The 24,667-nt window shown below is 44.0% G+C and overlaps 1 protein-coding gene across 3 annotated transcripts; it reads right to left on the bottom strand.

The window, feature by feature from the left end:
* Positions 1–196: 196 nt before the first annotated feature.
* On the bottom strand, positions 197–24,511 carry LOC112239139 (glycerol-3-phosphate dehydrogenase, mitochondrial-like). Of its 3 annotated transcripts, XM_042319487.1 has the most exons (18): positions 24,409–24,511; positions 22,491–22,603; positions 20,551–20,559; positions 19,477–19,648; positions 18,968–19,092; positions 18,583–18,680; positions 13,814–13,977; positions 11,495–11,659; positions 11,265–11,409; positions 10,471–10,664; positions 9,933–10,067; positions 9,312–9,487; positions 8,086–8,217; positions 7,750–7,908; positions 5,803–5,915; positions 4,056–4,134; positions 3,768–3,866; positions 197–2,849 (listed from the first exon to the last, which is right to left on the bottom strand). In XM_042319487.1, exons 2-18 carry the CDS (start codon positions 22,590–22,592, stop codon positions 2,724–2,726), a joined length of 2,193 nt encoding a protein of 730 aa, XP_042175421.1. In that variant the 5' UTR covers positions 22,593–22,603; positions 24,409–24,511; the 3' UTR covers positions 197–2,723. The 3 variants fall into 3 exon arrangements, 2 of the variants coding, with proteins under 2 accessions (XP_042175421.1, XP_024263405.2); XM_024407637.2 differs by lacking the exon at positions 20,551–20,559; XR_006083096.1 differs by lacking the exons at positions 197–2,849; positions 5,803–5,915.
* Between the last annotated feature and the right edge of the window lie 156 nt (positions 24,512–24,667).

A 24,667-nucleotide genomic window follows, 5' to 3' on the forward strand; every position in this document is an offset into this window, starting at 1 on the left:
CTCAGTTCAATGTGTAGTACCTCAGTCTGAGTACAGTTCAACATGCAGCCATTTTCTGTATTGTGTTGAATTATACTACGAAGTTCCCTTATGGGAGAATTATCATGCAAGTTTGTTATGCTCACAGATCTGAATGGCGGTAAGCGGGATTGTAAGAAAAACAGGGTTTGCCGTGAAAACACACACGAAAACAATGTTGTTGTTAGCAACCAGATACATTTAATTACATAATTGCAGTGTGTCTTGGAAAAGCTTTTGAGATCGACTTACAATGTTTATTGAAAAAAAGAGGACTATGAATCTCTTTCAATCTGGATAAGGCTGGAATTTCATCCAAGCAGACACAAGCAGACAAAGTTGGCCCTGGCTGTCAAGGCATTGTACTGAAAACTCCCATGTGGCAAAAAACTGATATACATGGTTGGATTCAGTTACAGTAAGAGTACACAGCGGAAGCCTCTAGAATGATTCTCTCAGCCTTTTTAGACAAAACAAGAACACACGCAAATTGTATTACAAACATGCCAACAAGACCAATATTAAGAACCAGTCAGAACAATCAAAAAATTTGATGTTCCTTTTATCCATTCAGAAAATACTAATTTTCTTTAAAAATACGTTTTAGAATATGTATCTTTACATGCTTTTTAATAACGGCAACATTAAGACGTAAATGTAAAATATAGAGGAATGAGTTGGAATAGGTTCAATTCAGATGACATCAAACCGTGTTTGAAAGCAAGGCACAGATCATACATTCCCCTTCAACTGCTTCCCTCTATAAAACCACAAATAATCAGCAGAACTGCAAGTATTAACTTAGTAATAGTACAAATACTGTACAAGCTCAGGTGCACTGCAGACAGACACAGACAGTGAAGAGACATTTCCATACAATAATAAAAAAGGCACAATTTGTAACTTTCTGCAAAAGGTAAAGGTGGTCACCTCCAGTTTACAAACAAATGCAGCAGCAGCACATTTGACTGGAAATGAAAGTTCCAGATTGTTCCGTTAATCCTCTCAGCATTAGACGTACATCTCATCACCACTCATACCTCTAGCTATCTTATCTTAAAGTTCTTTGAATGATGGAAGGAGTGAATAACATAATGAATAAATATCTTTAATTAAAAAATATATATAATGACGTAGCAATAACAGTAGAAAAAAAGCATTCATTCTGCCATGATTTAAAAAACAGTAAGGATAAAGATGGAGTCAGTTACTTAAGGTGCATCAGACAGAACAGTGTATGCTAGCTAGCAGACAGCAGATATAGAAACGTTGTCGTCACCGGTGTGCCAGGAAAAAAGCCTTATTATAAACCAGGTAGTTTGGTCCTGTGTGCTGATTAGCCAAAACAACATTTCAGCTGTGTGTATATCAGACAATATACCAACGGTATGACACAAAAATCCTTGTTCACTGTTCTATTTTTGTTGGTAACTTATCTGTACCAGTTTATAAAGCAATAAGGCACCTCAGGGGTTAGAGGTATATAGCCAATATAGCACAGCTAAGGGCTGTATCCAGGCACTCCACTTCGCGTCGTGCAGAACAGCCCTTAGCAGTGGTATATTGGCCATTATAAACCGGGTGGTTCAAGCCCTGAATGCTGATTGGCTGACAGTCGTGGTATATCACGGGTATGACAAAACATTTATTTCTACTGCTCTAATTAAGTTGGTAACCAGTTTATAATAGCAGTAAGGCACCTTGGAGGTTTGTGATATATGGCCAATATACCACGGCTAACTAAGGGCTGTATACAGGAACTTCGCGTTGCGTCATGCGTAAGAACAGCCCTTATCCGTGGTATATTGGCCATATACCACCCCCCCCCTCAGGCCTTATTGCTTAAATATACAATGTGACTACAGCGAGGAACAGTGATGTAAAGTAACATGCTGAAGTCAGAAATGAAGACGTGGAAACGTTAAGCTTGAGTGTGAATAAACTGCTGGTACTGTAATGTCCCTAACGAGGCGGAATCAGGCGCAACTGGTTCTTGTATTGGAGAAAGGGCATAAGAACCACATCCAAAGTACAGCTCCAGTGAGATGTGGACATCCATAAGACACCGATAACAAAAATAAGACGGAATAATATAACAATAAACTATATTACAAAGCCATATAAGGCGAAGCATTGATAAGATTATAGACCGTATGAACTGTGAGTTACAGCTTTATGTCAGAGGCACTGATTGTCAAACCCATTGACATTGTAGTAGTGAGAATCCAGTGTGATGGAAAACTGGCCAGATAGTCCCCGTTTCCCTCCATGAAAATATCAATACAAAGAATTATTATAAAAAATGTCTAACATCAAACTACATTTTATATTTTAGTCATTTAGCAGACTCTTATCCAGAGCGATTTGCAGGAGCCATTAGGGTTAAGTGCCTTGTTCAAGGACACACTGACCTTCCAGTTACTGGCCCAACGCTTTTAACCACTAGGCTACCTGCTGCCCCAATCTAGCCTCAACTTCACAATAAAACACTCAGGGTTGACACATACTCACCTAGATTAAATTAGGATACAAATCTAGTTTGTACTCTTGTTGTTTACAATATCATCCCTTTCATCCTTGTCATTCTTAGCACCACAGCTCTGGTTACTGTGGTGGTGTGGTGTGGTGGTGCGGTGTGGTGGTAATGTGTGGTGGTATGATGGTACGGTGTGGTGGTAATGTGTGGTGGTGCGGATGGGCTCCCCTCACACCCCTCCTCCACTGCGGTCCACAGTCACAGGTCCCCTCAGATCCAGGCTCTCCTCAGCTGTCTTCATCAGGATGGCCAACCTGCTGTCAGACACCTGGCCCTTCTTCACAGCACTCATCAGCTGGGAGCAGGAAACAGAGGGAATATAGAGGATGAGGAAACTGTGGCATAGTTGTGGATGTAATGCAAGGTATCAAATTAACGCAACGAGATACGCTGTATGTGTGTGTGTGTGTGTGTGTTGGAGACAGGGTTAGAGATACATTATAATGCTGGAGCATGTTCTGATCTAAGCTCCAGGGGTAGTCAGGCTGTGTCTGGACAGAGTACTCATACTACTGACACTTGTAGTAGTAGTACACTGGTTTTACATTACCCCAAACCATTCTGGGATTCTTACTTGACCATGGAAAGTCATCTCCTGTCAACAGTTATTGTAATAAAGGTATTCTCTGGTCCTCAGCATTATACTTCCTAATTGATCACATGATGACTACTAATGACCTGGAAGTACTGTAGCTCTCTCTCACCCTCATTACCTGGAGTCATTGTCATACGTTTCAGACTGTAATGATCTGAATCTGGTCAGCAGAGAACATACTCCCAGTTAGGCTTTCACACCTACAGCTCCCTTCATAGGAGGGTCTGTCATGCCTTGCCACTCGCAGAAGAGAAAAAACACCCAGCGAACAGAACATGAAAATCCCCTATTCTCCATTAATTACAATGTTGGAATCATGTAAAACTAATGTGAGCATCTACCTGTTCTGTAGCCGAGTGTTAGTGTGTGTGTGTCTGTCTGTGTCTGTGTCTGAGGGGTAATTGATCCTTCTCCCTGAGGAGTCTATTATCATGTTCTCCAGCCTGGTCTGTTTGTTCAGCTTCTCATGGTAAAGAGAGAGAGAGAGAAAGAGAGCAGAGATGGGAGAGGGGGCAGATATTGACCATGGGCCTGAGAATTAATGAGTCAGTGGAGGGAGGAGAGACCATATGTGAAGATGCGCGCGTGCGCACACACACACACACACAAACCACCTACCTGTAAAAACTCATTCAGCTCCACCTGTCCATTCTTGTTGAGGTCCACTTCGTTGAGGATTTCATGGAGAGCGTTCTCATCAATTTGGACACTGATGTTCTGGGAGGAGGGAGAGAGACCAGCAAGGTAAAATATCAGGAAATTATGTTCTGGGAGGGGCAAGAGAGACCAGCAAGGCAAAATATCAGGAAATGACACCACAGCTCAATGGCCTTTGCACACAGTTTACATGAGCCCTGTCAGCACTCATGGATAAAGATTCCAAAGAGAGTTGTGAAAGTTTCTCACCTGTAAGACCCTCTGAACGTCCACTGTGGTGATGAAGCCTTTACTGTCTTTGTCAAACTTGTGGAACCGGTTTGTGTACCTGTCAATCAAACAGAGCTATTAACGCAATCTGCATCTCATATCGTGGCAACATCTCAAGGGGAGTGATTTAAGAAGGTCAGGTGGGAGGGAGCAACTGTCCAGATTGAGATTGAACCCTTGGTATATCAGGGGTCCAACTCAATCTACTCAGTTTCTTCCTTAGAACACGTGTCAAACAAGGCCCGCAGGCCGAATCCGGCCTGTGACACATTTCTATCCGGCCTGCGACACATTTCTATCCGGCCTGCGCAATGATTTGTGTTGTCAATTCATTTTGTTCCGCTTCCGTACAGCTGCAATGCGCTGCACTATAAGTCACACGGACCCACACACGAGCCAGCCAATGCGCTGTAACATGTCATCACTAATGGCACTGACCAAATCTTCTACCGGACCGAAAGTTTCAACGTGTTGTAGGTTAAATGTCCATGCCAAGTTTGGGTTCCAACGAGTCATTGCTGTAGCCTACAGGAAATGTCATCTTGATGGTCAAAAAGTTATAACATAAAGGATTCAGAAGTGGGTATACTGAACGTTACTACTAAAGGACAATAGGACACACAAGCGAGTATAAATTAATAAACAGTTGAGTCATCTACTTTATGAAATCACAGCCTGATGCGCTCACATCTGTGAATTCAACATCAATTGCATTGCTTTCGTTCCGTTTACTGTGCGCAGCAGAGGTGTACAGACACATAACACAGTCCTAGCTAGGCTCCAAACATCTTTCAGCCTGGCTTCGTTTTTTTAAAGCTCGACAATGAATAACCAAAACGACAAATCTACATGCAAAGGAGGAACATGTAGACATATTACAGTGTGGCGGCAGAATTTGGGGTGAGCTGTTGCAACTTCTCAAGGGATATATTCCCTGTTGGACTGTGATGTTATGCCTTTCATACAGTAGACTCCTGGTATGTCTCACCCTAACACAAGGCCATTTTGTTCCAGAACGGTTGCTTGTATAAAGATCTGTTGTGTAAACAATATGATTGTATGATCACCTCTCACTATATAAGAACATTTGACCATTTATTCTTTGAGTTCTTCCCTGACTGCGATCAGAGACAGATCTACCTTTCAGCTGCTCGTATGCATTAAAGATTTGTATTTTATACAATGAAACAGTCTTAATCTTTGGATTGAGCCTAGGCTGACGACTCATCTACAAGACATGTTGAGTGCACCATACAGTAATGCTGCATTCAACCGCACAGGTGATCCATGCCGTGCAAAAAAATGTTACATGTTTTTAAGAGTTAATGTTACAACAACCTAGCTACATTTATGTCATTGTTGTTATTAAAAACATTTTGATTAGGGATGCAGCATATTATGCACATTCGCAAGCATAGCAGCAAAGGCTGGACAAATATTACTGAGCTCTTCTTTTGTTTTAATTTGTTAAAAATGCTATGTACAGCATCCTATGTACATCAGTGGGCATTGTAAAGGGTCATATTTTAATAAAACAATGGCTAGTTTGGATCAGTTGTATGCACACATTTTTTGTAAAAAAAACAAACACATAACTGGCTATGTATGGCCCGCGAATTCATTGTGTTTTTTCAATATGGCCCTGTGCTGATTGAGTTTTACACCCCTGCCTTAGAGATTAAAGTAGACAGGAAGTAGAGAGTAAAGTAGACAGGAAGTAGAGTACTTTGCCACTTCCTGTGTGTCCAGTGTGATCTCTGTGGTCCCGGTCAGCTGCTCAGAGCGGGACCTGTAGCCCATCTCAAGGTACAGGAACTTCTTAGCAGCTTCCAGCTCCTCCTAAACAAACCATGGTAGTGAAAATAAGTTACACTACGTGACCAATAGTATGTGGACACCTGCTCATCGAACATCTCATTCCAAAATCATGGGCATTAATATGGAGTTGGTCCCCCCTTTGCTGCTCCTACAGCCTCCACTCTTCTGGGAAGGCGTTCCACTGTATTAGAACACTGCTATGGGGACTTGCTTCCATTCAGCCACAAGAACATTATTGTGGTCTGGCACTGATGTTGGACGATTAGGCCTGGCTCGCAGTCGGAGTTCCAATTCATCCCTAAGGTGTTCAATGGAGTTGAGGTCAGGTTTCTATGCAGGCCAGTCAAGTTCTTCCACACCAATCTCAACAAACCATTTCTGTATGGACCTTGCTTTGTGCACAGGGGCATTGTCATGCTGAAACAGGAAATGCCCTTCCCAAAACTGTTGCCACAAAGTTGGAAGCACAGAATCGTCTAGAATGTCATTGTATGCTGTAGCGTTAAGATTTCCCTTCACTGGATGGAACTAAGGGGCCTATCCCGAATCATGGAAAACGTCCCCAGACCGTTATTCCTCCTTCACCAAATGTTACAGTTGGTACTATGCATTGGGGCAGGTAGCATTCTCCTGGCATCCGCCAAACCTAGACTGCCAGATGGTGAAGCATGATTCATCACTCCAGAGAATGCGTTTCCTCTGCTCCAGAGTCCAATGGCAGTGAGTTTTACACCACTCCAGCCGATGCTTGGCATTGCGCAGGGTGTGTTCGGCTGCTCAGCCATGGAAACCCATTTCATGAAGCTCCCGACAAACAGTTATTGTGCTGACGTTGCTTCCAGAGGCAGTTTGGAACTTGGTAGAGAGTGTTGCAACCCGAGGACAGACGATTTTTACGCACTAGTCCCGTTCTGTGAGCTTGTGTGGTTTACCACTTCGCAGCTGACCCGTTGTTGCTCCTAGATGTTTCCACTTCACAATAACAGCACTTACAGTTTACCACAGCAGCTCTAGAAGGGCAGACATTTGACAAACTGACTTGTTAAAAAGGTGGCATCCTATGACGGTGCCACGTTGAAAGTCACTGAGCTCTTCAGTAAGGCCATTCAACTGTCAATGTTTGTCTATGGAGATAGCTTGGCTGTGTGCTAAATTGAATACACCTGTCAGCAACGGGTGTGGCTGAAATAGCCAAATCTACTAATTTGAAGGGGTGTCCACATACTTTTGTGTGTGTGTATATATATATATATATATACACACAGTGTACATTATTCAGAACTTTAATCGTAACTAATTTAAGTAATAATTAATGAAAAGGGATCATAGCTAAATGTAACAACAACTTAAGTAAAAGGAACTGATGCATCTTGTGATAAACCTGTAAAGAGCAGGACAACAGGAATAGCAGAACTGGGGGAAGGTTTACACACACACACACACCCCCGGAGAGGGAAATCCAGGAAGGGCGTAGACCCTACTATTATACTCTGACCTAACAACAGTTCCAGCGCTCCTACAAGCTGACTAGCAGCACATGGATTTAGGGTTGGTCCTATTCAATCAAAACATTATTATTAGTCCACTGAGTGAGAATGTACTGTAGTCACTGAATCAATAAAACAATGGTTGGATTAAAACAGGTCCTAAGTCTTTCCTGGACAGGAAATACAGGGGCAATAATTCATCTCTGAGTTAAAAATGGATATGAAGGCAAGTTGTTCTTTTTAAAAGGTAAAAAGTATTTTGTTGTTTGTATATGTTATTTTAAAGGGGTTCTAAAATAGTTCCTGTAACACTGCCACAGTCATTTGAACTACAGTCTAGTAGACAGGAACAACAGTTTGTGACGTACCGTCCTCTTTTTGTCGCTCCAGTCCAGCATCTTGCCCATGATGTCTACGATGCGTGGCAGAGCCTCATCAGCAGCCTGCACGTTGAGGAAACCCAGCCGTGTGCGCCTGGCGATCACATCGATGGCCGTACAGGCATATTCCTTAACAGCATACCTCACCTGGAAGGTGGGTGGGGGTGTGTTTCAATTGGTTAGATAATAGAACGTAATAGTCTATGGTCATGATGTGTGTGTGTGTGTGTGTGTGTGTGTGCGCATCAGGAGAACATAAACATGCGGTATTTTACAGATCTGATGCAGTATCCTGTAGTAGTCTCAACAGAACACATATTGTACCTCACTCTCAATGTAAGGGAATTCAGAGACCAGTCTATTCCCTACGATGGGCCACCTCTTCCCAGTGACGCGCGCCATCTTGGCCACGTCGAATGCTTTCCCCCCGTATGTTGCTGCCAGGTGCTGGGCAACCTGTGGAATGATGGGAAACAGGCCACTATTCAATCAAAACAGCAATCCTTGTTTAAGGTTTTACCAAGACAAAATGACATTGCTCTTGTGTTGTGAGAGGACATTGTGTGGGTGTCATATAATCAACGAAACAAGGTTTAGGGTGACACTTTTTGATTAAAGCCCAGGTAATGGTTTTGTTTGAATATGCCCCATGAAGACCTAAGGGCAGAAACATTGTTATAAATAAATCACCTGGGGACATAAGCAGCAGTGTTAGGCGTTTTCCTTTCTGTTTCTCATGAGTTTGAATATGACTCACAGCGTTTTGCCAAAGACAGTGTTGAGAGAGTATTGTGAAACGCAGCAGGCAGCTGTTCAAAGGCAACTCCTTATGGTTCGATACGATCTTTCAGCAGATGGCTCCAATGTTTTGGATATGCTGAGGTGGGTGATGGGTAGATACAGTTATGTCTATGATTTATCTTGCGTTTGGACCAAACAAGGGGTTATTGCTATTCAGATGGTTGGCTTAGCTCTCTCACCAAAAGGTCAAATGCTGTCAAAATATGAGCACTGACCTTTTGGAATATTCTAGAAAACACCCTAATGGTGTGGAAGGCTTTCTCTAATGGGAAGTTAACATAGATAGGAAGCGGAGCGCTTTCCTACCTGGTACAAATGACTTCTAAAACCTTGAAAGGGAAGTACACTGGTCTGGACTAGAGCCCTCAAACTCAACTCTGGACCGCAAAGCCAGTTCCACTGCATTGTTCCCCTCTAATCAGGGACTGATTTAGGCCTGGGACACTAGGTGTGTGCAATTAATTATCAGGTAGAACAGAAAACCAGCAGGCTCTGGACCTCGTAGGGTAAGAGTTGATTAGCCCTGGTCTAGAACCTTGGATCAATCTCCCTGTGTACTGCGGTCTTGTAACGGCGACATCATCTCAACATTTTCAACCCTCATCCAACCGTTAACCAATGTTAAATGTTCTGATATATGATATACAGGGACTGTGTAACCATAGTGCAACTGACAATGCCTAAGGGAGTATTATATATCCAAAATGGTGGCTAAAGACAGAATGTCTATGGGAAGGGTCTGTCCCCACCTCATTCTCCAGGCCGTAGTCCTGCACCAGTCGGATGTACAAGGTGGGGCTCCAGTCTTGGCCCCCCTCCAGCACCAGGCCCACTGTCTTACTGGGCCCGCCCCCCAGCCTGTGTGCTGCAACCGCGGCGTCCAGGGTCTCCTCTGCCATGGAGCGGTACGTTGTCCACTTCCCACCTGGGGTGATGGGATCATCCACATGTTACACACACATACACACCAGATACGATAGGGGGGCAGGTAGCTTAGCGGTTAGTGCGTTGGGCCAGTAACCGAAAGGTCGCTAGTTCAAACCCCTGAGCCGACAAGGTGAAACATCTGTCAATGTTCTCTTGAGCAGGGCACTTAGCCCTATTTGCTGAGGGTCACTCAGGAGGAGTTGGGATATGCAAAAACACATTTCCAATTCACACATGCATATAATACACACAAATCCAAACACCCACCAGATGATCATTATTATTAGATACAGGGCCAGACAGAATACAGAACATGACCTATCCAATTTGAGCAGGAAAAGGTCTATAGGCTAAGAGCCATTGACGGCTACGAACGACCTAGAAACTACTACAGCTGTATAGCACGTCATCAGGATACCACTTGTTTTAGAGTAGGTACTGACCTGCAATGGTGACCAGGCCGCTGTCGCTGACGTTGACTATGTGGTTCCTGCAGATGGACTGGGTGTCTTTAGAGTTGGGGTCAGTGACCAGAGGACGGATACCACTCCACGCTGCCAGGACATCTCCTCTCCTTACTGAGGACCACCGGGCGAGGACAGAGTCAGTATTACACACAAGGTTCCATTAAATCAGATGACCACATCAGATCACATCTTATCACAGGTCCTAGAACCAGTCAGAGAACACAGGGAATCTCATCTGCATGTGATGACAGAGATCATTACCTGAGGCACAGGACAGGTGTTACATCTAATGGCAAAACCATATCAAGCTAAACAATCAGAAAATCAAGCCTGTAGTGTCTCCAGCACTTAAAACAATTACTAGTTACTGTGCTGTTCCAAAGTCAACGTTACGTACCCTCTACATCAGGGCTGAGGTAGTTTGGGGGTTACGTACCCTCTACATCAGGGCTGAGGTAGTTTGGGGGTTACGTACCCTCTACATCAGGGCTGAGGTAGTTTGGGGGTTACGTACCCTCTACATCAGGGCTGAGGTAGTTGCGGACTTCGTTCAGAATGAAGTTGATGTCTTCCTCCCTGGGGATGGGGTGGGCGGTGATGTCAGTGGGCGTGTCCGTCGTCCCGGCTATGGTCATCTTCTCCCAGGGCAGGAAGAAGATGACACGGCCGTCGCTGGTTGCCGGGTCCAGGAGACCCATGTTGTCAGGACTACAAGAACAGGGCAGAGGGAGGAGGGGCAATGGAAATGACAACTACATTTAGGAAGACCTGGTTGGTCAGCGCTGCTGAATTGAAATTCCCTCATTAAAAATAAATAACAATTTTCAATTCATGAGTTGAATTTCAATCCTGGTGTGAAGGTGTGACAGTGTGGCGCCGTCCCTGGTGTGAAGGTGTGACAGTGTGGCGCCGTCCCTGGTGTGAAGGTGTGACAGTGTGGTGCTGTCCCTGGTGTGAAGGTGTAGTGCTGTCCCTGGTGTGAAGCTGTCCCTGGTGTGAAGGTGTGGTGCTGTCCCTGGTGTGAAGGTGTGGTGCTGTCCCTGGTGTGAAGGTGTGGTGCTGTCCCTGGTGTGAAGGTGTGGTGCCGTCCCTGGTGTGAAGGTGTGGTGCTGTCCCTGGTGTGACAGTGTGGTGCCGTCCCTGGTGTGAAGGTGTGACAGTGTGGTGCCGTCCCTGGTGTGAAGGTGTGACAGTGTGGTGCCGTCCCTGGTGTGACAGTGTGGTGCCGTCCCTGGTGTGAAGGTGTGACAGTGTGGTGCCGTCCCTGGTGTGAAGGTGTGACAGTGTGTTGCCGTCCCTGTACTGTACCTGTAATAACCAGGGATAACTATGTGAACCCCAGCACTGGGCTGGCAGATGTTAGTGTTTTTCCCGTCGTCCATCTTCCTCAGAGAGTCCGTGAACGGTCCCGTGGCGTTAATGACACATTTGGCTCTGACGTCAAATTCATTTCCTGTGAGAGATCATAACTGTTTCAGTCAAAAACCACTGTCATACTGTGTCTTCGTGTGTGTGTGTGCACATACAAGTGTGTGTACCTGTGATAACGTCCCTGCAGCGCGCCCCACAGACCTTCTCCTTGCCCGTCCCTGCGTCTGTTTTCTTCAGCAGGTGGACCACCTCTGTGTAGTTAGCGATGGCAGCACCATGTCTGGCTGCTGTCAGGGCGATCGCCAGGTTCATACGAGCGTCGTTATGCTGTCCTGTAGCGGGGGAGGGGGGTGAAGGGTGAGAGACGATAGGAGGGGGTCGAAGAGAAATAGAAACAAAGAAGGAAGATTTCCTTAGGAGGTGCTCTATACAGAATTGTTCCGCCGTTTCCTGGTTGTGAAAAATTCGTAAAAGTCAGCCTAATTACAGTTTATGTGCCAAAACAAGCAATTATAGTGTAGAGAATCATTGTACCATCTAAACCACTGTGAAATATATTTTCCATAAACAAAAATATTGTATTTTCAGCTGTTTGAAGCTGGTGTACAAAACCCAAAGTAGAAAGACGCAAAAACTAAACTTAAGAATAGAAGCATAGAAATAGCACACACAGAACAGATCTACCGCTTCTTAGACTTTCTTTCAATGAGAATGACAGATCTATAACTCACATTTCTATGTGCATTTGGTCAGGTTGCCCAAAAAGTTCAATATTGCATCTTTAAGAATTTGGAACGGAGCTTTGAAGTGCAGTGTGGCGTATCTAATGTATGGGAATCCCTTGCAGGGGCATTTGGTTCATTGCTGCCCTCAAGGCCCGGTCCTAAGCCATGCCTGCTGGTGCTACTCAAATCACTAGTCAGAGAGCTTGTGGGATGGGACAGACAGCCAGGGCTGGACTGGGTAGTGCTGGCTTGGGGTGGGCTGACGTGGGGCTGGGGTGTGCTTGGCTGGGCTGATGCCTCACATTCGGCAGCAGAAGGTATGACTGGAGACCCTGTCGTTAACCCAAAATATGATACGTCTAACAAACCAGTTCATGGTTGCTTGCTGAAAAAATACAATTACACACTTGTGCAGAATGAATTAGTAAGAATGAGGACTCCTGTCTCTGTGTGTGTGTGTGTGTGTGTGTGTTGGACCACACTGGTCTCCTGGGAAATGAGTAACGCTGGTGAAGTCTAAGATCCCACCCGGCAGGGTGAAGAACAGGAGGAGACAGAGCAGTCTGGCAGTCAGACCACGGTACTGCTCTCCTCTTCTCTGAGCCGCAGTAGCAGAGAAGGTCAGCTTTTGAAATGTCACGGCCGTGATTGTTCCAGACGGAATAATTGGAGAGAAAAGAACCCCTCAGCCTCCTGGGGGGGAGGGGTACAAACCAACCCAACAATGCTGCTTCAACCCAACACAAAACCCCTCCGAATATTCTCTCTGTTTGCTGTAGGACAGTCAGCACACCCAGAGACAATACACACACAAACATGCTGCCTGGAAGAAATGTTAAGCTACAAATATGTTCTGCACATTTCAAATGAGCAATAAACAAAACGCATTACAAATGAACAAACTGCATTAAAATAAACAAAATGCTAAAAAAATATCAGCATGCCTCACTCTTCCTTAGAAAGGCAAGTGAGTAAATGTGATGAACTGTTGCTCAGGTATCTGGCCTGGTATATTATCCCCCTCAGAGAAGAGGTTGTCTTTCCACTCTTGGAGAGACCTAGTAGAATCTAAATGTAGACTGACTGATTCAGATAGCCTTCAGACACAGAGTTGGCCGTTGTTGGTTTGAAAAAGAGAGGCCTCCAGTCAACTAATGGGACATTCTCTGCACAGAGTACACCCAGATAGAGCCGGAACATCTGATTGGTTGTCTCCGTGCCAATCCAGGCCACGCACACACTACACAGCCTTGGCCCAAGGCACATAGAGAGCACAAGCTGCTCGCAGACGCATTGGTTCAGGCATCAATGGACATGTGAGATCTGATGGCCACCGGCTGCCTTGTGTCTTGTCTTGTTGTTGACTTGGGTCACATTCAATCACACCCACACTAAAGAAAAATAATTTTGTTACTGTTGGGAAAAAGGCAGTATTTTTATGAACATGAGTTTTGTTTTGTTTAATAACAGTGTGAATTCTTAATGTATGGCAAACCGGCCCTAGACATAGCCCACTTAGCAAACAGAAGAAAAGCATCTTGATAAATGAGACGGTTATTACCATCCTATCGGAGTATTACTGACTGAAGTGTTGGTATGTCCAACAACACTTATACATCTTAGTCATTTAGCAGAGATACTGTTATCCAGAGAGACTTACAGTGAGTGTAACACATTTCGGACCAGTTCCCGGGATCCAGACTAAACCTACTCCTGGACTAAAAAGCCCTTTCAATGAAGATAATAATGAGAAATACTCACCATCATAGTAGACGATGGCTCCCACCAGCTTGTCTTTCTTCAGCATGGGGAAGAGTTCCAGAGCCTTGTTCTTACTGAGGACATAACTGCTCTTCAGACACTGGCCTCCAGCTACCAGGTCGTACATCTTTATACCAGCCCAGTAGTATGGCAGCTGCCACCATCTATAAACAGATAGTACAGTACAACATCTTTCTACCAGTCCAGTAGTTCATCTAAGATGGCGCCGAAGGGGATGGCTGACGTTTTATACATACCCGTAACCAATTGTGCTATTTTGTTCATTTTTTTGCATTGTTTGTACCTTAGAACTGGGATTACTCACCATGAACTGGAAGAAGCTTTTTCCTTTAACGAGTCTGACGAGAAAGATTTACTGCTCTCCTGGGAACAGGCCCAGATCCTCTTCATTTGCATGAAGAAAAGACGGAGGAAAAGATGACGCAGATCGGGCTGCCTTTTGAGAATCCGTAGACGAGCGAGTAAACTCCCACTGCCATCAATTCTACTTGCTAATATGCAATAATTGGAAAATAAAATTGATGACCTACGATTACGATTATCCTACCAAACGGACATTAAGAACTGTAATATCTTATGTTTCAACGAGTCGTAGCTGAACAACGACATGGATAATACAGAGCTGGAGGGATTTTCAATGAACCGGCAGAACAGAGACGCTACGTCTGGTAAGACGAGGGGTGGGGGTGTGTGTCTTTTTGTCAATAACAGTTTGTGCGCAATGTCTAGTATTAAAGAAGTTTCGAGGTATTGCTCGCCTGAGGTAGAGTACCTTATGATAAGCAGTAGACCACACTATCTATCAAGAGAGTTCTCATCTATATTATTCGTAGCCGTTTATTTACTACCACAGATCGATGCTGGCACTAAGACCGCACTCAACCAACTCTATAAGGCCATAAGCAAATAAGAAAATGCTCACCCAGAAGCGGCGCTCCTAGTGGACTTTGATGCAGGCAAACTTAAATCAGTTTTAACAAATTTTGACCAGCATGTCACATGTGCAACCAGAGGGGTAAAAAAACTCTAGACCACCTTTACTCCACACACAGAGATCTGTACAAAGCTCTCCCCCACCCTCCAGTTGGCAAATCTGACCATAATTATATCCTCCTGATTCCTGCTTACAAGCAAAAACTAAAGGAGGAAGTACCAGTGACTCGCTCAATACGGAAGTGGTCAGATGATGCGGATGCTACGCTACAGGACTGTTTTGCTAGCACAGACTGGAATATGTTACAGGATTCATCCAATGGCAATGGGGAGTGTACCACCTTAGTCATCAGCTTCATCAATAAGTGCATCGATGACGACATCCCCACAGTGACCGTACGTACATATCCTAACCAGAAGCCATGGATTACAGGCAACATCCGCATCGAGCTAAAGGCTAGAGCCACCACCTTCAAGGAGCGCGACACTAATCCGGATGCCAATAAGAAATCCCGCTATGCCCTCAGATAAACCATCAAACAAGCAAAGTGTCAATACCGGATTAAGATTGAATCCTACTACACCGGCTCTGACGCTCATCGAATGTAGCAAGGCTTGAAAACTATTACTGACTACAAAGGGAAACCCAGACACAAGCTGTCCAGTGACGCAAGCCTACCAGATGAGCTAAATGCCTTGTATGCTCGCTTCGAGGCAAGCAACACTGAAGCATGCACAAGAGCACCAGCTGATCTGGATGACTGTGTGATAACGCTCTCGGTAGCCAATGTGAGGAAGACCTTTAAACAGGTCAACATTCACAAAGCCGCGCGGACAGATGGATTACCAGGACTTGTAATCAAAGCATGCACGGACCAACTGGCATGTGTCTTCACTGACATTTTCAACCTCTCCCTGACTGAGTCTGTAATACCTGCATGTTTCAGGCAGACCACCCTAGTCCCTGTGCCAAAGGAAGTGAAGGTAACCTGCCTAAATAATTACCGTCCCATAGCACTCACGTCGGTATCCATGAAGTGCTTTGAAAGGTTGGTCATGGCTCACATCAACAGCATCCTCCTGGATACCCTAGACCCACTCCAATTTGAATACCACCCCAACAGATCCACAGATGGCACAATCTCAATCGCACTTCACACTGTCCTTTCCCACCTGGACAAAAGGAACACATACAGTGCCCTGTGAAAGTATTCGGCCCCCTTGAACTTTGCGACCTTTTGCCACATTTCAGGCTTCAAACATAAAGATATAAAACTGTATTTTTTGTAAAGAATCAACAAGTGGGACACAATCATGAAGTGGAACGACATTTATTGGATATTTCAAACTTTTTTAACAAATCAAAAACTGAAAAATTGGGCGTGCAAAATTATTCAGCCCCTTTACTTTCAGTGCAGCAAACTCTCTCCAGAAGTTCAGTGAGGATCTCTGAATGATCCAATGTTGACCTAAATGACTAATGATGATAAATACAATCCACCTGTGTGTAATCAAGTCTCCGTATAAATGCACCTGCACTGTGATAGTCTCAGAGGTCCGTTAAAAGCGCAGAGAGCATCATGAAGAACAAGGAACACACCAGGCAGGTCCGAGATACTGTTGTGAAGAAGTTTAAAGCCGGATTTGGATACAAAAAGATTTCCCAAGCTTTAAACATCCCAAGGAGCACTGTGCAAGCGATAATATTGAAATGGAAGTAGTATCAGACCACTGCAAAGCTAACAAGACCTGGCCGTCCCTCTAAACTTTCAGCTCATACAAGGAGAAGACTGATCAGAGATGCAGCCAAGAGGCCCATGATCACTCTGGATGAACTGCAGAGATCTACAGCTGAGGTGGGAGACTCTGTCCATAGGACAACAATCAGTCGTATATTGCACAAATCTGGCCTTTATGGAAGAGTGGCAAGAAGAAAGCCATTTAAAGATATCCATAAAAAGTGTCGTTTAAAGTTTGCCACAAGCCACCTGGGAGACACACCAAACATGTGGAAGAAGGTGCTCTGGTCAGATGAAACCAAAATTGAACTTTTTGGCAACAATGCAAAACGTTATGTTTGGCGTAAAAGCAACACAGCTCATCACCCTGAACACACCATCCCCACTGTCAAACATGGTGGTGGCAGCATCATGGTTTGGGCCTGCTTTTCTTCAGCAGGGACAGAGAAGATGGTTAAAATTGATGGGAAGATGGATGGAGCCAAATACAGGACCATTCTGGAAGAAAACCTGATGGAGTCTGCAAAAGACCTGAGACGGACATTTGTCTTCCAACAAGACAATGATCCAAAACATAAAGCAAAATCTACAATGGAATGGTTCAAAAATAAACATATCCAGGTGTTAGAATGGCCAAGTCAAAGTCCAGACCTGAATCCAATTGAGAATCTGTGGAAAGAACTGAAAACTGCTGTTCACAAATGCTCTCCATCCAACCTCACTGAGCTCGAGCTGTTTTGCAAGGAGGAATAGGAAAAAATGTCAGTCTCTCGATGTGCAAAACTGATAGAGACATACCCCAAGCGACTTACAGCTGTAATCGCAGCAAAAGGTGGCGCTACAAAGGATTAACTTAAGGGGGCTGAATAATTTTGCACGCCCAATTTTTCAGTTTTTGATTTGTTAAAAAAGTTTGAAATATCCAATAAATGTCGTTCCACTTCATGATTGTGTCCCACTTGTTGTTGATTCTTCACAAAAAAATACAGTTTTATATCTTTATGTTTGAAGCCTGAAATGTGGCAAAAGGTCGCAAAGTTCAAGGGGGCCGAATACTTTCGCAAGGCACTGTACATGTACACTGCTGCTACTCGCTGTTTATTATCTATGCATAGTCACTTCACCCCCACCTACATGTACACTGCTGCTACTCGCTGTTTATTATCTATGCATAGTCACTTCACCCCTACCTACATGTACACTGCTGCTACTCGCTGTTTATTATCTATGCATAGTCACTTCACCCCCACCTACATGTACACTGCTGCTACTCGCTGTTTATTATCTATGCATAGTCACTTCACCCCTACCTACATGTACACTGCTGCTACTCGCTGTTTATTATCTATGCATAGTCACTTCACCCCTACCTACATGTACACTGCTGCTACTCGCTGTTTATTATCTATGCATAGTCACTTCACCCCTACCTACATGTACAAATGACTTCTGTAACCGCGCACACTGACTCTGTATTGGTACCCCCTGTATATAGCCTCGTTATTGTTCATTTATTGTGTTACTTTTTACTTTAGTTTATTTGGTGAATATTTGTTTTAACTCTTCTTGAACTGCACTGTTGGTTTGTAAGTAAGGGCTTGTAAGTAAGGGCTTGTAAGTAAGGGCTTGTAAGTAAGCATTACACAGTAAGGTCTACACTTGTTTTCAGGGCATGTGACAAATAAAGTTTGATTTGATTTGATTTAGGACAGCAGCTTCCACCATCTATAAACAGACAGTACAACATCTTTATACCAGCCCAGTAGACAGAGTACATTCAGCCATTACATTTATATGTTGGTCATTTAGCAGATGCTCTTATCCAGAGTGACTTAAAGTCAGTGACCATTCGAGGTGACCATTCGAGGGTAACCATTAGAAGTAACCACTAGAGGTAACATGTAAATACACCTCGTATAACTAGCTGTCTGTTATACAGAATGGCCATCTGGCTTGTATACCATTGAACATTTTAAAATGTGTATACATGTTTTAAACAGCCACCACACACTCAGAACATTTTCAGTTGACAGGGTATAACACTCATTCTACTAACTGTGTGGACTCGTGTCTTACTTGTAAACAGGGAGCATGATGGGTAGTGGGGCAGACAGATGAGGGGCGATGTCTAGCAGGTTGGAGCGCTCGTGGAGAGCCTCTTTCACCATCATGTACTGAGAACAAGGGAAAGAGGGGTTCAGAGGTCAGTAAAATGGATGGATAACATCTAACACATAACACAGTACTTGTTGGTAAAAGAGTAGGAGTAGACCCATAGCAGTCACACAATAGCAGACCAAGGAAGGATTATGGGGAAACACCTAGTGCCCTACAACCCTCTGAATCTTCCAACCTCTCAATCTCTTTTCAATGACAAAATGTCCACAAAGGGGGAAAACAAAGCAATGTGATCCCAGAGGGAACCAACTGTCAGGCAGCATCGGAAAAACGAGCCGTTTACCTGTTCGTAATCTAACTTCATGATGGCCTTTTGGAGGTATCGTACTCCCCCATGGATGAGCTTGGTGCTCCGGCTGCTGGTCCCCGATGAGAAATCATTCCTCTCCACCAGGGCAGTCTTGAGGTCTAGGAGAGCAGAGAAAAAAAATCAAGACAAGAACAGGATTTAGACAGTCTGAAAAATCACCCTATATGGCACACTACTTTAAACCAGGGCTCATAGGGTTCTGGTCAAAAGTAGTGCACTATATAGGGAATAGGGTGTCATTTCAGATGCACCCTCAGAGTCAGAGTTATTCAGGAGGCATTTGGTAGGTTATGACTTCCATGTGCTTCTCCTGTCGTGTAATATGCATGAAGGCAAAATGGCAAGGCATGCATATTGCATTGAGGGCCTCATAATTTTGAGAGAAGAATAGCCTCGACTCTCCTGCACATTGACTGAAATTGAAATGTAATTGACCCCAACCAAAAAGGTTTTCCAAAATGGTGCAGCTCATGGGGACTCACTGCGTGTGACAGCGTCTAAGGCACATCCGGAGCCCGTGGCCCCTCCCCCTACGACAAGGACGTCAAACTCCTCAGTGTCTTGCAGGGTGGAGAGCTGAGCCTGTCTGGTTGGGAGCTCATCTTTAAACGGCTGCTTTAACTCCCCCTCCGCCGCTACGTACGCCAGCCGTGCCTGGACAACATGCAGTACAGGCACAGTTACATCTGTTTTGGTGGAGGCATTGTCTTTTGTAACAGACTGAAAATAATCAAGATTTGGCTCTGGGTTCAGAGATTAGTGAAAGCATAAAGCAATGTCTTAAAGCCTGGATAATCTCCTCTGGGATAGATGTGTCTACATTGTCACAGCAACATTGTCACGACCATAGATATCGATGGTCACAACAACATCAGGTACCCATATCGGTAAGGGTTGTACCCACAATCCTATTCATACAGAAAGACCCCTGCTTGCAGTACTTAGATAATAACAATGATTCCTGGTGTCTGATTTGCAAAAGCACAAAAGAACTCAGGGAAAATAGAACAAAGTCAAATCAAGTCTGTTCTGAACTCAAGGATCATGGGGACAAGCAAGTTAAGGATGGCTGTCGTAATGAAACATTTTATTCATTTTCTATTTAGCATTTTATTCTCTAAATGATTACATCGAGCTGCTGTGATGCCACTTGGTCCATTTGACTTGCAAATCTGTGAATGAAACCCGGGCATTTGTAATTTAGGGCCGTAACAGCAAACAAGATCAAATAATTAGTGTCTATTTCCATGGACGTGCATATTTAAAACACCCACAGACAATTAAGTGGCATTCTGCCCTGCAATCACATTGAGTACATGGAGTCAGTGAGACAGTGGATGTCATGCAAATGTCCAATCGCCCACCGCCAAAGAACAGAAAAACGTTCAAGCTGAAAGAGAGAAAGAGATTGTGCCCTTGTCACAGAGGAGACCAAACAGACATATTTATCCAATTAGCAGTAGATTCTCCAGGGTTAGTTAGTGATGGCCTCTGTCGTCCGCATGCCTGATTGCAGATTATTATAATTTTTTCGGAGGTGTTTCACTTTTGCTTACCCATTTATTCTTGTTTGGGAGGAAGGTGAGGGGGATGATGAGATATTATACCAGGATACAGAAATAAAGGTTCACATTAGGACAAAGGGTCACACAAAGGGTCAGATGCTTTAGACAAGTGACCTGGTATGTCACTAGTAATAACAGACCATTGAAATAGAAGATATACTGTAAGACGTATTTATATCTGTGGCGCTGATTAGGTTCAAAGGTCAAGAGATGCACCCGTTTCTCTCTTTCTAACGTTACCCACGCGACTCCTTGGCTATTTCAATCCCTGGTCTACAGTGATGCAGTGGTCACCTGGTCTCAGATCGGTTTGTGCTGTCAATATGGTCATTATCATGTCAAACATGTTCGGCACAAACAGATCTGGGACCAGTCTATTGCTTTTTCACACAGCAGTTGCCCTTTAATAATATCAAGTGATGCATCGCCATGGAAACATCATGGAGGTGTATTTTGTCCAGTTCCCTGGAGTTTCAGACGCTATGTTATATGATCCACATGAACTTCATCAGATTTGAATAAATGAAAAATAATGAAATAAAAATCAGGACTCCCATTCCTCCTCAGTGTTTTTTTGTTTGTTTGTCACCAAAATAGTGCTGATTATTTCACTGTACTAAACAAACATCATGTTCCCTTCTTTTTTTAACGCAAATGAAACAAGGCATAAGAACTTGTCACGTCACATAGCTAAAGTCCATCTTACCACTTCATAAGGCAGTTTATGGAAAGTTGCGACAGAAAGTAAGCTATTTTATGATCAGGGTTGGTCCCATTGACTGTCTTCATATTCAGGTCAACTTCACTCTACACAGCTAAAGTCCCATTGACTGTCTTCATATTCAGGTCAACTTCACTCTACACAGCTAAAGTCCCATTGACTGTCTTCATATTCAGGTCAACTTCACTCTACACAGCTAAAGTCCCATTGACTGTCTTCATATTCAGGTCAACTTCACTCTACACAGCAGTCCCATTGACTGTCTTCATATTCAGGTCAACTTCACTCTACACAGCTAAAGTCCCATTGACTGTCTTCATATTCAGGTCAACTTCACTCTACACAGCTAAAGTCCCATTGACTGTCTTCATATTCAGGTCAACTTCACTCTACACAGCTAAAGTCCCATTGACTGTCTTCATATTCAGGTCAACTTCACTCTACACAGCTAAAGTCCCATTGACTGTCTTCATATTCAGGTCAACTTCACTCTACACAGCATTCCTATCTGAGCAGCATAGTCTTGAATAATAGTGGAACACATTCCTCAGTCTAGATAAGACATGCCCAGATGCATGTTGACGTTTATTGTCATGAATCTTGTCCTGGAGGCAGAACTGAGCCATTTCCACGAGACAGGCCAGCTGGAATGTCAAAATTGGCTATATTGTAAAAATGCATGAAAATAAAAATGTGCTTTTTGGTCTTAATTTAAGGTTAGGCATTAGGGTTAGCAGTGTGGTTAGTGTTAGGCATTAGCAGTGTGTTTAAGGTTAAGGTGTGTGCCAGCTAGTGACCACTCTGCAGAGCTGCCTACAGTACATTAGTCATCCCAATAAATGCCAACCTGCTGCCCAGATGGGTGTTCCCTATAGACTCCCAGGAGCATACCCTGCCATTGTCAGATGCTGTCCCAGCATTCCCTAGTAGACTCCCAGGAGCCTGCCCTGCCATTGGCAGACGCTCTCCCACTCTCAGTACTATCTATAACCTGCTGCAGAGGGACTCTGAGGTGTAATTTACAGGTCCTGACTTTAGAAACAGACTACCACAACCTTGGCAACATAAAGATGAGATTAGAAAATGTTATTGTCCTCAATGCAGCATACAAACTCAAAATCCATACAAGTATGAGAAAAACAAGTTTACAAAACACAAGCAGATTGTGTGAAATGCAACCCACTACATCATCTCAATGTCCCAGGCCTACCTGTGTCTTTCTGTATTCCGACAGTTGTGATAGGCCCAGAAGAGCAGCAGCCGCCCCGGTCCCGATGATAGCTGTCCCTTTCAAGGCCTTCCGGAACGCCATTGATGCTGTTCCTGCAGCACAACACACAGCAGTGGACTGAGTTAGACACACTGGGTTATATTGCAATGACATGACAGGTGATCATGTGGAGAGGGCGTGACAGGAGGGCAAAGAGCCAATCGGCTAGGGCCAGGTGCTGAGGGACAAGGTGGGGGTAGGGGGGCTTTGGATTCACAGGCAGAAGTAGTGGAGGAGAGTGTGGGAGCCCTGGGAGTGTCTGTGTGAGACACTTGGATGACAGCTGACTTTTCTTTAATATTCTTACTTGTCTGACAGTTAATTATTTTTTTAAATCTTTATTTAACTAGGCAAGTCAGGTAATACAATGACGGCCTATTCCAGCCAACCCCTAACCTGGACGACGCTGGGCCAATTGTGCGCCGCCCCTATGGGACTCCCAATCACGGCCGGTTGTGATACAGCCTGGAATCGAACCAGGGTCTGTAGTGACGCCTCTAGCACTGAGATGCAGGGCCTTAGACCACTGCGCCACTCGGGAGTTAAGACGACACCTGGTTCACCCACTCAGGTGCCGTGACATGATGGCCACTTTCTCTCCATTATTCTGACAATCTGCAATATATTCTAATCTACAACTGAGCAAACATCATAGTGGTGTATGCATGCACACCAGCAGCTCTTGTTTCACTAGGCCAGAGGTAATGATTTCCCTCATAAGATGAGGAGAATTTAAAAAATGTCTGTCATTTTCTTATCTGTCATGAATGTAGGTAGGCAAATCCTTTTGGATGAGACAAAGCTGCGTTCTGTGTTTATTATTATGTGTTCATCAGATGGATCATAAAATCAGATATATGATAATAAGAAAAAAAGTACATGTAGTATGACATCGTCGTGTTGATCCAGTGAATGTGTTAGAGTGCGGCAGGTAGCCTACAGTACTAGTTAGAGTTACCCCAGTAACCGGAAGATTAAGCAAGGCGCTCTGTACTACTAGGGCTGACCCGTAAAACAAAACATTTCACTGCACCTATCCAGTTTTCGTGAAAATAAAACATATTTTTGTATTATTTGTTTTTATTTTTATTAATACTCAGCATGATTAAGTATAGGGGGAATGAATGGGGAGGGGTCTTGCAGCCCCGCCCACGCAGAGAGACAAGTACATTGTTGGTTTCAGAATGGCATTACTTCCTGGTGACACATCTCCAACGTAATACACCAGGGCCAAATCCCACATGACAGCAGCCGTTTACTCAACTGAATGACAGAAAATGAAGAAATTACGCAGGGAACCACATGAATTAGAGACATGATCACGCGAGATACAGACGCCACCATCCACATTACATACAGTAAATCCCTCTAAGACAACATTTTAGCTTGACACTTGTTGTTAATGACAACAAATACACATGCAAGAACAGTGACAGCAACTCATATGAAGGTTCCGAGTGTTTACACAAAAACGACAACGTGAATTTAGAGGACAAACTAACTTAGCATTTGTTCCAATTCTTATACGTTACATAAAAATAAAAAAGTCAATCCATCCCCATTTCGGTGATACTGGTTATCCAATGCAAATGCAACAGGAAGTAAATATAACTATTTCACAGTGTTTTTATTCTATAGAACGGTGTAAAATAAAACAGAATGCCGTATCATCATCCTAACAGAAACAGAACAGAAAACGTTGAAGGTGCACTGGTGAGAGGGTTCTAGCAATACGTACAATGCCGCATTGACGTTCGCCATGATATTGTCTGGCTCGCTGCCAGTCGCTCAACTTTTCATATTATCAATATAACAATAAAGAAAGGGCACAAATATTTATTCTAAATCGTTCACTTACTGATTTTCTATGTTCAATTGATGATAACGCCGGGAGAACGGTGATACAACTCTGACAGCCAGGAGAACCAGGAAGCAAAGATTAGTTGACTGACATATGGGTAGACCAATGGGATTACACAATTATCCAATCAGGTTGGAGAGGGCGTTGCTATAATAATTAGGTAAGTGAAGGGCAAAAATGCACAACGTTTCCTCAGGAATCCCCATCCTCAATAGTGCGGGGTCACTATGGTGCCACAAGTGTCACCAGCCCTAGT

The sequence above is a fragment of the Oncorhynchus tshawytscha genome, unplaced genomic scaffold, assembly GCF_018296145.1.
Source record: "Oncorhynchus tshawytscha isolate Ot180627B unplaced genomic scaffold, Otsh_v2.0 Un_scaffold_4246_pilon_pilon, whole genome shotgun sequence".
Taxonomy (NCBI): Eukaryota; Metazoa; Chordata; class Actinopteri; order Salmoniformes; family Salmonidae; genus Oncorhynchus; species Oncorhynchus tshawytscha.

Bases quoted from the DNA above. Each gene is read 5' to 3' on its own strand.
- LOC112239139 (XM_042319487.1), bottom strand. From the start codon at position 22,592: ATGGCGTTCCGGAAGGCCTTGAAAGGGACAGCTATCATCGGGACCGGG. The intron at 9,488-9,932 runs GTCAGTACCTAC...CCATCACCCCAG, and splicing joins CGGCCTGGTCACCATTGCAG to GTGGGAAGTGGACAACGTAC. The intron at 4,135-5,802 runs GTACTCTACTTC...TTTGATTGACAG, and splicing joins GACACACAGGAAGTGGCAAA to GTACACAAACCGGTTCCACA.